Source organism: Pongo pygmaeus, chromosome 6 (genome assembly GCF_028885625.2).
Source record: "Pongo pygmaeus isolate AG05252 chromosome 6, NHGRI_mPonPyg2-v2.0_pri, whole genome shotgun sequence".
In the NCBI taxonomy this organism is placed as follows: domain Eukaryota; kingdom Metazoa; phylum Chordata; class Mammalia; order Primates; family Hominidae; genus Pongo; species Pongo pygmaeus.
Window position 1 is genome coordinate 127,885,710 of NC_072379.2, and position 13,702 is coordinate 127,899,411.

Sequence of the window (13,702 nt, forward strand, 5' to 3'; positions counted from 1 at the left end):
TTTCTTTGTTCCCCTGAAACTCAGAAAGAAAATATTCAGGGATGCCAGGCACTAAAATGGCCAGAATTTTTAGAAAAGACTATGACACTAATATATGCAATATATTTAAATATGTAATACATAAACTAATAAATGCACAGGAGCACTTAACTTAATACCGTTCAAGGCTGAAAGCAGCAAAATGAACGGAGTAACTAAGTTCCCTTAACATGAACTGGAGCCACTGAGAGAGTTCTCTTTAAGAGCTGATACTCATTCTCTCTCCCCCTCAACCTGTCTCAAACTCTCAATTGAATCTTTGATGCTGTTGATATAAACTCATTACATAATCACTTGGCCTTTATACTTCCTGAATGACATTTCAATTTTAATAAGACATGATATATACAAGTGGAAGGATTTGCTTGTACATTCTAACTATTGACTCAAACTGAAAGACCAAATTCTGAAAAAAACCTATTTCTAAAACTAATCTCTTTGAAAAGATGAAATTCTGCAAATTAAATCAAACATACATTCTAAAACATCAGAACTAAGAGTTATCTTCTGTTCCTCTTTGAGAGCTATGCTATGTTAAAAATCTGTCTCTTAAAGTCCTCAAAAGCTTCAAGATAAATGCCACAGAGTCCAGAAGAGCTCACCAGTAAAAAGATAGCAGGGATAAATAAGGATTGAGATCTTAGATTAACAAAATAGAAAGTGGAGAGACAAAAATGTTAGAAGCACAGGTTCAGTTTAGCTATGAGAGCAAGCAGAAACACGTTTAAAACTTCAAAAAGTTCAACACCATGTTTAGGAATGGTCCATTAGGACAGACCACAAAAGTATAATACTAACAAGAAACAGGACAGAATGTCGTCATTGAAGGAGAGTGTGCAGGAAACTAAATGAGAAAAGGTCTTAAGAAGGGTTTGGAACCTGGCATTATAGCCACATGCCTATTTTTTTCTTGGCCATTTTGGACTAATTTCATCCCCTGGGTTCTATAACAAGACAAGCTACATGACAAAATTAGAGACATTTTTAAGCACCACAGGAAATATATTTTTCAGACTGCGTCACAATTCATCAAAATATCACCTGTGATTGATTGTCATGATGTGCTAAGTCAAGCACGTGCCTTGAATGCCCAAATGGCTGCTGTAGTTGACTGCTGCGGCAGTAACCATGACACAAAATACATGTGGACTGGATTATTTTAAGTTCACAAGTGCTTACAAAAAGAAAATGACAAATTCAAGTCCATTAACTCTCAACTCAGGCCATAGTCTGAGCACTAGAGCTTTCATGCCAAGTCTAAAAGCTGCTCTTTTTGTAGCTACAAAGTTAGTACTGCTGAAACTCGTATACAAAACTTAGTTGTGTGACTTGCTGAATTACAAACAACAGGTGAATTTACAGTCCCTCCACATTTCTCATGTGAAAGTTAGGAAACTGACTGGTAAAGAATGGGATTCTGAAACTTGGAAAGGAGACATCTGGTTGGACCTAAATGAACATGAGTCCATCATACTTCAAAAAGACAAAGCCAGAAAAAAAAAAAATTCAAGGCAGCTTTAAAATAAATCTTCATTTTGAAAAGAATTAAGATTTATCCTACCTTTCTAGTAGGAGCTCATAAGAATGCCAACTTATATGTACAAGAAATAACAGAAATAGTCAAATATCATTTTGCAACCCATGATGAAATTATTATTATTTTTAGAGACAGTCTTGTTCTGTTGCCCAGACTGGAGTGCACTGGCCCAATCGTGGCTCACTGCCACCTTGAACTCCTGGGGTCAAGTGATCCTTCCTGCCTCAGCCTCTTGAGTAGCTGGGACTACAGGTGCATGCCACCATGCTTGGTTAATTAATTAATTTATTTTTTTGAGACAGGGTCTTGCTATGTTGCCCAGGCTGGTCTTGAATGCCTGACCTCAAGCAACCGTCCCACCTCAGCCTTCCAACGTGCTGGAATTATAGGCATAAACCACATTGCCTGGCCCATAATGAAATTATTGATTAAGGTAGGGATTATCTACTGTAATGTAAAACAATTAGGCTAAAGTCTGATAGGGAATTGAACATTCATAAAATAACAAGCTACCATCACACAAACTAAGTTATATTACAAAGGAGGAAAGTGAACTTTAAAAATGGAAGGATCAGACTTTCATCTTAATCCAGTGGTCAACCCTAGCATCACTAATAGAAAGTCAACTGAATGCTGTATATATACTAAGACATAGCATCAAGTACCTATGATATATGCTAGCCCAAAATATTTAACTTTTAAAAACTAATCCTCTAAGCCTCTCAGTTTTTCTCAATCAGGATTCTAGGAAAGAATTATATCCTATAGGTTGGGTGTGGTGGTTCACGTTTGTAATCTCATCATTAAGGGAGGCCAAGGAGAGAGGATCACTTGAGATCGGGTTTGAGACCATAGAGAGGCTCTGTATCTACAAAAAAATATATTGTATAGAATTAAGCCCTTCAGAAAATTATCTGAGTGCCTATCTTCTTAATTATCCTAAGGGCGGTATATAGCTAGAACCATTATTAATGTAGAGGAGAGAATTCATTACATATAATGAAGGCTTTAGGCTTAATTCTCTTGAGGAACCCCTACTGAGAAGGGCTGCTTCAGATACAACTTCCAATTAGAGGAAATACAGAGAAAAGAAAAACAAGCTAAATGAAACGAAGGAGAGGCAATCAGAAAATTATAAAGGTAAGATAATTCTATAAAACAACTGGTACAATCTGTTCAACAAGTCATGTTATTTTAAACAAGGAACAGAATGTGGGACTGTGACTAAGAACCTGATACAAGGCATAGTTATAGATTGGATATTCTTTGTAAAAAGTATCTTTTTTTTTCTTTTTGTTGAGACAGAGTCTCACTCTGTCGCCCAGGCTGGAGTGCAGTGGTGCGATCTCGGCTCACTGCAACCTCTGCCTACCGGGTTCCAGCAATTCTCCTGCCTCAGCCTCCCGAGTAGCTGGGACTACAGGTGCATGCCACCACGCCCAGCTAATTTTTGTGTTTTTAGTAGAGATGGGGTTTCACCAGGTTGGCCAGGATGGTCTCGAGCTCCTGACCTTGTGATCTGCCAGCCTCAGCCTCCCAAAGTGCTGGGATTACAGGCATGAGCCACCACGCCCAGCCTGTAAGGAATATCTTAGGACCAACTGGTGAAATGTGAATATGGTCTGGGTTTATCAGATGATATGAAAACTTACTAACTTGAAAAAGTAAGCAGATGACTGAAAAAGCAAGATGCAGAAGAATAAGTAAAGTATAATTTCATTTGGGCTTAAAAAATCTGAATATATGTCCATAAATATGTTCATAGAGGATATGTATTAAAGGATTAACTGTATGATCTCCAGATGGTTTGAGTGTAATTTGCTGTCCATATTTTCTAATTTTCCATAAAACTATTTCTTTAAAATAAATGGCTAAGTGAAAAACATATATTTAACTTAAAAGAATTATTTTTCAATGAATTTCTTTTTTCTTTTTCTTTTTCTTTTTTTTTTTTGAGATAGAGTCTCCCTCTATTGCCCAGACTGGAGTGCAGTGGCACAATCTTGGCTCACTGCAACCTCTGCCTCCCAGGTTCAAGAGATTCTCCTGCCTCTGCCTCCAGACTAGCTGGGACTACAGGAGTGCACCACCACACCTGGCTAATTTTTGTATTTTTGGTAGAGACAGGATTTCACTATGTTGGCCAGGCTTGTCTCAAACTTCTGACCTCAAGTAATCCACCCACCTCAGCCTCCCAAAGTGCTGGGATTACAGGGGTGAGCCACCGCACCCAGTCCTCCAATGAATTTCTAATACAAAACTGAATACAATTTTTAATAGAATTTTAATTTTTTTCAAACAAAAAGATCTATGATCTTGCTATACTGAAACACATCTCTGAAAAATAATTTACTATAGGTTAAGTATCCCCAATCCAAAACTCCAAAATGCTCCAAAATCCAAAACTTTTTGAGTGCCAACATAACGCTCAAAGGAAATGCTCACTGGAACATTTCAGATTAGGAATGCTGAACCAGAAAGTATAATGCAAATATTCCAAAATTTTAAAAACTCAGAAATCCTAAACACTACTTTTTTTGCCCTACCCTAAAACCCTTCTGGTCCCAAGCCTTTCAGTAAGTGATATTCAAGTTGTATAACCACATTATTGAGAAAATTAAGCTGGACTATAAAGACCTAAAAATGAGATATGGGCTAATCAATTTATTAGCATCTACTTTAGGAACCAGTAAACATTTTCTATTAAAAAAACAGATAAACATTCTACACTTTGCAAGCCATATGGTCTCTGTGAAAAATACTCAATTATGCTGATGTAGTCCAAAATAATGGACAGACAAAATATAACCAAATGGGCATAACTGTGTTCCAACAAAGCTTTATTTACAGAAAGAGGCAGCCAACCCATAAACTATAGATTTATCCACTCCTGCTCTAGAGTATTAAAAATATCAACTAACTGAAAGGAGCTTAATCACATCTAATTCTTTTAAAAATGTGTATTAGCTCATCCATAATGCGATACTCCTCAAAGGTCAAGTAAAATCTTCTATCACCTTTCAGTTCATCTTTAAGAGAGGATCCTTTCTTTTATCTCTCACAATATACAAAAATCAAATCAAAATGAATTAAAGACTTAAATGTAAGATGTGAACTATAAAACTACTACAAGAAAACATTAAGGAAATGCTGCAGGACATTGATCTGGGCAAAGATCTCTTAAGTAAGACCTCAAAATCAAAGGCAACTAAAGCAAAAAAAGTCGACAAAGGTCAATCTAAAAGGCTTCTGCACAGCAAAAGAAACAATCAACCAAGTAAAGAGACAACCTACAGAATGGGAGGAAATATTTGCAAACTACCCATCCAACAAGAGATTAGTAACCACAATATATAAGAAACCCAAATAACTCAATAGCAAAAAAAAAAAAAATTAAAAATTAAAAAATGGGCAAAAGATCAATAGCAAATGCTGGCAAGGATGCAGAGAAAAGGGAACGCTCTGGAATATAAAGCAGTACAGTCATTATGAAAAACAGTATGGAAGTTCCTCAACAGACTGAAAATAGTACTACCATATGATCTAGCAATCCCACTGCTGGGTAAATACCCAGAAAAGAAACCAGTATATCAAGAAGATGTCTACAATCCCATGTTTATTGCAGCACTATTCACAATAGCCAAGATATGGAATCAATCTAAGTACCTATCAACGGCTGAATGGATAAAGAAACAATGGTATAGATGCACAATGAAATATTCGTTAGCCACAAAAAGAATAAAACCCTGTCATCTGCAGCAACATGCACGGCGCTGTTAGACATTATGTTAAGTGAAATAAGCCAGGCACAGAAAGACAAATATCACATGCTTTCACTGCTATGTTGGAGTGAAAAAAAATGGATCTCATAGAGATAAAGAGTAGAATGATGGTGATCAGAGGCTAGGAAGGGTAACGGGGAGGGGAGGATCAAGAAAGGTTGATTAATGGGTACACAAATACAGCTGAATAGAAAGGATAAGTTACAGTGTTACACAGCAAAACAGAGTGACTATAGTTAATAATTTATTGAGTACTTCAAAATAGCTGAAAGAGAAGATTTAGAATGTTCCCTACACAAAGAAATGATAAAGGTTTGAGGTGATAGATATCTCAATTTGATCATCACCTGATTTGATCTGATCATCACATATTATATACTTGGACAAAAATAATACATGTCGCTAGGCACAGTGGCTCATGCCTGTAATTCCGGCACTTTGGGAGGCCAAGGCAGGCGGATCACTTGAGGTCAGGAGTTCGAGGCCAGCCTAGGCAACATGGAGAGACACCATCTCTACAAAAAATAAAAAATTTAGCTGGGCATGGTGGCGCACACCTGTAGTCCCAGCTACTCAGGAGGCTGAGGTGAGAGGATCACTTGAGCCCAGGAGGAGGAGGGTGCGGTAAGCTGAGATCATGCCACTGCACTACAGCCTAGGAGACACAGACCCTGCTTCAAAAAATAAAAGTAATACATGTTACCCCATAAATATGTACAACTATCATGTATCAATTAGAAAAAAAAAAGAAAGGATTCTTTCTTAGTAAAGTAGATTTATACACACTTCCCTTTGCAAGATCCTTTATTAACAGCCAACAGTTTGGAACATTAAGCAGTAGAAGAGCACAAGATAAATAATGAGATGGCCTTAGTTCAAATTCTGAATTAACAGTTGTGTAACTCTAAAGTCCATTTCTCATTCATAAAAGAGATAACGTCACCTTTAGAGGATTATACAGAAACTTAAAAAGCATAGTTTCTGAAAGTATGTTGTAATGGTAAGGTGTTACATAAATGCCAAAGCATCATCATTAAATTTTGCAAAGAAAGCTATTTCACAATAATGCAATTGGATTACAAAATAACCACCATGGCTTTCTGCCTTTATGCAGCAACTTAGTATTTCAAACTGACTCACCAATAGAGATACTACTGTACTAGAGTAGAAGGCCAAATCTTCTATAATTTCTGTGCGCCGATTAGCTCCAATTCGTAAGGAACGACTATGTACTTCTTCAGGTAACACTGTAAGGATCTCTAGCAAAAAAGGCAAAGAAGTCACATCATTGCTGTATCTGCAAAAGAAAAAAGCAGAGATATGTTATTTATAGCCAGAAAATACACAATCACATAAGATAACAGCCATCAGAGTAACTCAGAACAACAAAAGCAACATTCCCACCACTGTTAAGGGGGAGAAAAAAGATACAAACATAAATGTCCTCCATAATTAGTTAAGATTAAAAAAAGGACACAGTTATTCAATGAAACATAGCCATTATAATGAACATGATATCTATATGTCCTAATATGAAAAAAATGTCCATAATGTAGTAAGTGAAAAACATGTATGAAACATATTGAATATGGGTGAACAAATATATAGGTATATGTACATTAAAATATATATGCACTTATTTATTTTAAAATGCATAAAGGAAACTCTACATAGCCAATTGTTAATAGTGGTTGCTTATAAAATACAGGGTTAAGGGCCAGGTGTGGTGGCCCATGCTTATGATCCCAGCACTCTGGGAGGCCGAGGCAGGAGGATCACTTGAGTCCACAAGTTCGAGACCAGCCTGGGCATCACAGGGAGACCATTTCTACATTAAAAATTTTTTAATTAGCCAGGCATGGTGGTGTGCATCTGTAATCCCAGCTACTCGGGAGACTGAAGCAGAAGGATCTCATGAGCCCAAGAGTTGCAGGTTCCAGTGAACCATGATCACACCACAGCACTTCAGCCTGGGTGACAGAGCGAGACCTTGTTTCAAAAATAAAATATAAGGATAGGGAGAGAGGATGGGGTTCATTTTGTACTTTGAAGGTTTCCATACTGTTAGAATTTTTTCAAGGAGCATGTGTCAATTTCCCCAATAAAAATTTTATTTAAAAAATAAGCTATCCACTCAGGAGGCTGAGGTGGGAGGATGACTTGAGCCCGGGAAGTCGAGGCTGAGGTTGTAGTGAGCCATGACTGTGCCACTGCACTTCAGCCTGGGTGACACAGCAAGACTGTGTCTCCAAAAAAATAAAAATAATTTTAAAAAAAGTTATCCAAGCTGGATGAGGTGGCTCACACCTGTAATCCCAGCACTTTGGGAGGCCGAGGTGGGCAGATCACTCGAGGTCAGGAGTTCGAGACCAGCCTGGCCAAACCCCGCCTCTACTGAATATATAAAAATTAGCCAGGCGTGGTAGCACATGCCTGTAATCTCAGCTGCCTGGGAGGCTGAGACAGGAGAATCACTTGAACCCGGGAGGTGGAGGCTGCAGTGAGCCGAGATCGCACCATTGAATGGGCAACAAGAGCGAAACTCCATCTCAAAATAAAATAAAATAAATAAAAAGTTATGTGTAAAATGCTTTAATGACACACTATATTGGAGGTAAAAAGTAATTCTACTTTGTTCAAAAATAACTTCCCAACCAAATGCAAGCAAATATCAAGGTTATCTTGCCAGGACCCAGAAGGAATGCTTGTTTCAAAGTAGCAAGCTCTGTGTGTCTAAAAAGAATATTGCCCCTCTGACAAACGTGAAACAAACTCCAATTAGTAAGAACATATATTCATAACAACCTCCCATTTAATGTAATCTTAAATTCTATATATTTACAAAATGGCTGTCATGCCAGTTAGTGAGAGTGATCCACAAGGCAATAAAAGACTTTGCTGCAATTAATTCAAGAAGTGTGTGTTACATAAATTACTAGTCTTTTACATCTCACACAATATATTTCAGTAGTATTTAAAATTTTAGATAAGTTTCACTTAATCTAACAAAGGTTAATAACATAATTCTATGTTAAGAGTTAAGGGAAATAGTCAAATATCTAGCTATTGCTAACAAATTTCTCTGTGTAGGTTAATGGCAATTCCAAATGCTAACATACAGTCAATACAAATTACTTACTTTTCCACCAGTGTTTGCACACATCCCTTCCAGGAAGGCATCTGTAGGGCAAGATCTGCTATTGCTAAAGCCAGCTGAATAAGAGAGATTAAATAAATGAAGACAGATAAACAGAAATAGGGTTACAATAAATATTAACTGGGAAGCAAAGAAACATTTCTTCCAAACAATATGACAACTAAGACTAACCTCCTTCCCCCATTTCTCCCAACCTCCAATTCTATATATCTGATGTAAACTCTTCTGGGTTAGCTACAAATTGCTGAAATTTAAGAGTTAACCTTTAAAAATTAAAAAGAAAAGAAAAGAAATGAAGTCAGAAACAACAGACTACAGACATTCCTCAAAATATACCAATATTTACTTTTATTTGGCAATACCACAGAACTTCACAGACATATAAATTACACTATGCCAAAGGTCAAAGCTACTAACAAAGTCAGACCTTTGACTCAGTTCTCAAGTAATGGATTGCCATTTCCCTTCTCTTTCCATTTCTCATCTTGAAGACTTAAGAAAAGCCTCCTCTTCAAGGGCACTTCTATGCCAGGAAGAGAACACATGTGAGTATATACTCACAGAAGTTTCCGGTTTTCCTATCTAATGTATTTCCCTGTCCAAGGGGGAAAGGACAGATGCTCTAGTTCAACCTTTCATTCATGAGACCTTTACTAAAGCCAATCAGCCCTGAAAGAATTTCTTAAAAGGCAACTACCTAAACCTCTGACCTAGCATGCCTGTGAAACCACATACTCACCTTAACCACTTCTGGTATCAAGTTAGTGTGAAACCAAATGAACTCCAAGATTAATACAAAAGATTAACAATTTCGTTTTCTATCCACTTACAAGAACATAGCAGTACATCTGTAATGAAGTTAACATTACCTCACATGGCCTAGCAATACGAATTAAAACAATCCTGATAAATCCAAATGGCCATACAAATTTCTCTAATGAGAAGCACAGGATTTACCTGCGTTACAATGACAGGCGACAAGTCTTTCAAGTTCTGGATATGGGTTAGCAATGAGTCCCGTAAAGAGGCATGAGAGTCTGTAGGGAGCTCATAAAATGAGGTCTGAATCTTCATTTTCATGGTCTGTGCAGCAAAATAGCATGATTCCACATCCTGTCGGATCTGTAACAACTGGTCTGAGATCTCCCATGCATGAACCTGAAAGTGTATTAGACAAAGATGTCTTAAAGAAGACTACTTTTCTAATTTTAATGCCATAACCTCAATACTTATATAAACATATTTAGACCAAAGTATAAAGAAAGAAAAATCTGACAAGCTAAATTACCCAGTAATTCAGCCAACAGTTCAAAATACATTGTTATAGGCCCTGTTCAACAAAATAATTACCTAAAATCTGACTCATTCTAAGAAGGCATGAGAGCTATCAGTTAAATTAGTAGATACAATCTTGTTGATTTGAATGACTGTGTGGGTGTCAAGAGTATGAAAAAAATGTCCCAAAAGTCTCCACTAAACTAAAATGTCACTGTATAATTTCCAATCCTAATCTATGGCTGCATGTTTCTTCTCTTTTCTTGCTTAAAATAAAGCTTTGTTCACTCTAAGAATTGAATCCAGAAGCTGTTTTAATATATCTATAAATATGAGAATATATTTCATACTGGTCTCAGTAGCCCTACATTTTAATTATTAATTCCCGATTAAATAGCAGAAAAACTATCTTGGTTCAAGTAAATATTTCACATCCTTCAATTATTTTCTTTCTTTTTTTGGAGACAGAGTCTCACTCTGTCACCCAGGCTGGAGTGCAGTGGCACAATCTAGGCTCACTGCAACCTCTGCCTCCCAGGTTCAAGCAATTCTCCTGCCTCAGCCTTCTGACTAGCTGGGATAACAGGTGTGCACCACCACACCCAGCTAATATTTGTATTTTTAGTAGAGGCGAGGTTTCACCATGTTGGCCAGACTGATCTTGAACTCCTGACCTCAGGTGATCCTCCTGCCTCGGCCTCCCAAAGTGCTGGGATTACAGGCATGAGCCACGGTGCCTGGCCCCTTCAATTATTTTCTGATGTATTACTACTTGGCAAAGTGCTACACATGTTACTGAAATCATTTTCAATGGAAAAATAAACTTATCTATAGACATAATAAGAAGAACCAAAGTATAAAATCTGGTCTCTAGTAGCTAGTCACAATTACAAAGGGGAGTCATATTTTGAAGTCAACTTTGGAAACAATATCGTGCAGTAGATTGTAGACAACTAATTAATTAGATTAATTCTAATCCAATTCTACACTCAACAGCCTCCGGAAGAAGACAAACATGGACTGGCAATAATGGACTGAAAAAAATTTCAACCTCAATTTGGGAATAGTGTCTATTGTAAAGAGAAGGGGTCAATTTCTTATGAAGACAGAGCTCTTCACAAGTAATACATAATCCTTGTATATCCTTCAAGATCTTTCCAAAGATTGATACGAAGCAAGTTAAGATATAGAAACAGGTAGAATAAATGGCTTGTACAAGTTCCTAAAGTAAATGGAAAATAAAGACCCTGAATTTCCTAATTACAGATTTACTGACATAAAACTTAGCTTTAGGCTGGGCGTGTGGCTCATGCCTATAATCCCAGCACTTTGGGAGGCCAAAGCGGGAGGACTGTTTGAGCCCAGAAGTTTGACACTGGCCTGGGCAACATGGCAAGACCCCCGTGCCTCTACAAAAAAATTAAAAAATTAGCTGGGGCCCAGCACAGTCGCTCACACCTGTAATCTCAGCACTTTGGGAGACAGAGGCGGGCAGATCACCTGAGGTCGGGAGTTCAAGACCAGCCTGGCCAACATGGTGAAACCCAGTCTGTACTAAAAATACAAAAAAATTAGGTGGGTGTGGTGGCACTCACCTGCAATCCTAGCTACTCGGGAGGCTGAGACAGGAAAATAGCTTGAACTCAGGAGGCAGAGGTTGCAGTGAGCCGAGATTACACCACTGCACTCCAGCCTGGGTGAGAGTGAGACCCTAAAAAAAACTTAAAAAATAAAAAATAAAAAATTAGCTGGGCATGGTGGCATGCACCTGTGATCCCAGCTACTTGGGACGCTGAGGCGAGAGGATTGCTTGAGCCCAAGCAACAGAGTGAGACTCTGTTTTTAAAAAAACCACCCTTCCCGCCCCCAACCAAAAAACCCCAACCTTAGCTTTCAATGAAATAAGGGGTGCAAAGTAAGCATGAGGTGTTAACTTCTTTACAGATATAGTACATTTTACTAATTTTTGTACTTTTTAGTCCAAACATCATGTCTCAAATGTATTCAACAAATGTTTAATTAATTAATGTAGTACTAATAGCACCAATTTTCCTTTCTCAAGTAAAAAAATCTTCCAAAGTTTTTAGCCATTGATTAACCAGTAACCCAAGCACACCTATGATTTAATAGACCATCAGAATATCTTTACTTTGCTCACATTAATATCTTTTTATTTTGTGAGACAGGGTCTCGCTCTGTCACCTAGGCTGGAGTGCAGTGGCACAATCTCAGCTCATTGCAGCCTCAACCTCCTGAGCTCAAGAGATCCTCCTGCCTCAGCCCCCTATTAGTTGGATCTACAGGTGTCTGCTACCACACCTGGCTAATTTTTGTATTTTTTTGCAGAGATGGGGTTTCGCCATGTTGCCCAGGCTGGTCTTGAACTCCTAAACTCAAGTGATCCTCCTGCCTTGGCCTCACAAAGTGCTGGGATTCCAGGCGCGAGCTACCATGCCTAGCCGATATAGTTTTAAATAGCAAAAAGATTCTATGAAGCTTTATACAATCTCCACAAATCCCTCAAAAAAAAAAAGAGCATTAGATAGCAACAAAACTAGGTGTTGTCTAGTTATCTCCAACGGTATCTACAAGAACCCCAAAATTTAAGTGGAAGGAGACAAACCAGTGACACCTGTAAGACCTGTGTGGTTTTAGTCTCAGTAAATGTGGAAGCAGAGGCAAACAACAGGGTGTCTAATGGACCTAAGAACAGAGAAACACCAAGAACCAACACAGATTCACCAGAAACTACAAGGAGCCAATCTGAGGATGGCAGTTGAAAATGGAGGAGGTTTGGCCGGGCGCGGTGGCTCACGCCTGTAATCCCAGCACCTTGGGAGGCTGAGGCAGGCAGATCACCTGAAGTCAGGAGTTCAAGACCAGTCGGGCCAATATGGAAACCCCGTCTCTACTAAAATACAAAAATTAGCTGGGCATGATGGCGGGTGCCTGTAATTCCAGCTACTCGGGAGGCTGAGACGGGAGAATCACTTGAACCCGGGAGACGGTGGTTGCAGTGAGCCAAGATCGCACCACTGCACTCCAGCCTGGGCAGCTGAGTGAGACTCCGTCTCAAAAAAAAAAAAAAAAAAAAAAAGAGAAAGAAAAAGGAGGAGGTTTTACCCAATCCAGTAGCCAGTGAGTATAAGTGTGAAGGGGATGCCAACAGTTTAGCCTTTATAAAACCTTGAAACCAAACAGTCAGGAAGAGACCCCAATTGAGGAAAAACTGCTATGAAAAAAACCAAAATAATATAGAACAAGTATAATAGAGATGAAGGAAGAAAAGGTTGGAAGTATTATCCTTAATCAAACCTCCTTCTAGAAATTCAGAAAAACTAATTTCACAAAAATAAGCAACTGAGGTCAAATGTCATATATGGCTGAAACAGAAAATAAGCAGAGTAATACCTTACGAGGAAAGAAGACCAGAAAAACAGGTTTAAAAACCTAGCCTATTACTTCAAAATGAGCTAAACAACATTAAGAAAATGATACAAGATACAGAAGAAAAGAATTGAGAAGGAAAATTTCAGAAATTAGGTAAAAATCTCAGGAAAAAATTAGAAATTAAAGAAAAAAATCCCTTCAGAGATGAAGACTAGGAGGAATTTCACATGTGACTAAACACCAGATAATGTCTTAAGAGAAACACATGAAAAGGAGTGTTTTTTTTAAACAAAAAAATTTAAAAACATTCAAGAGGAAATGACAAATATTGAACACAGGCAAATATCTAACATACAGACAACAGAGATCTCTGAAGAAGAAAATCAAAACAAGGAAACAGAACAATTATCAAAAACTGTAATTCAAGAAAATGCTCCTGGTTGGGCAAGGCAGTTTACGCCTGTAATCCCAGCATTTTAGGAGGCGGAGGTGGGAAGCTTACTTGAGGCCAGGAGTTTGGGA

At 38.0% G+C, this 13,702-nt stretch overlaps 1 protein-coding gene across 3 annotated transcripts in view; it reads right to left on the reverse strand.

Annotated features, from left to right (window-relative positions):
• TNPO3 (transportin 3) overlaps positions 1–13,702 on the reverse strand; it is a 98,669-nt gene that overhangs the window by 52,861 nt on the left and 32,106 nt on the right. For all 3 annotated transcript variants that reach the window (XM_054497233.2, XM_054497234.2, XM_054497235.2), the window contains exons 2-4: positions 9,473–9,673; positions 8,498–8,571; positions 6,499–6,655 (exon numbers count right to left, since the gene is read on the reverse strand). In XM_054497233.2, the coding sequence (XP_054353208.1) occupies positions 6,499–6,655; positions 8,498–8,571; positions 9,473–9,673 (432 nt within the window). The remainder of the gene's footprint in view (positions 1–6,498; positions 6,656–8,497; positions 8,572–9,472; positions 9,674–13,702) is intronic.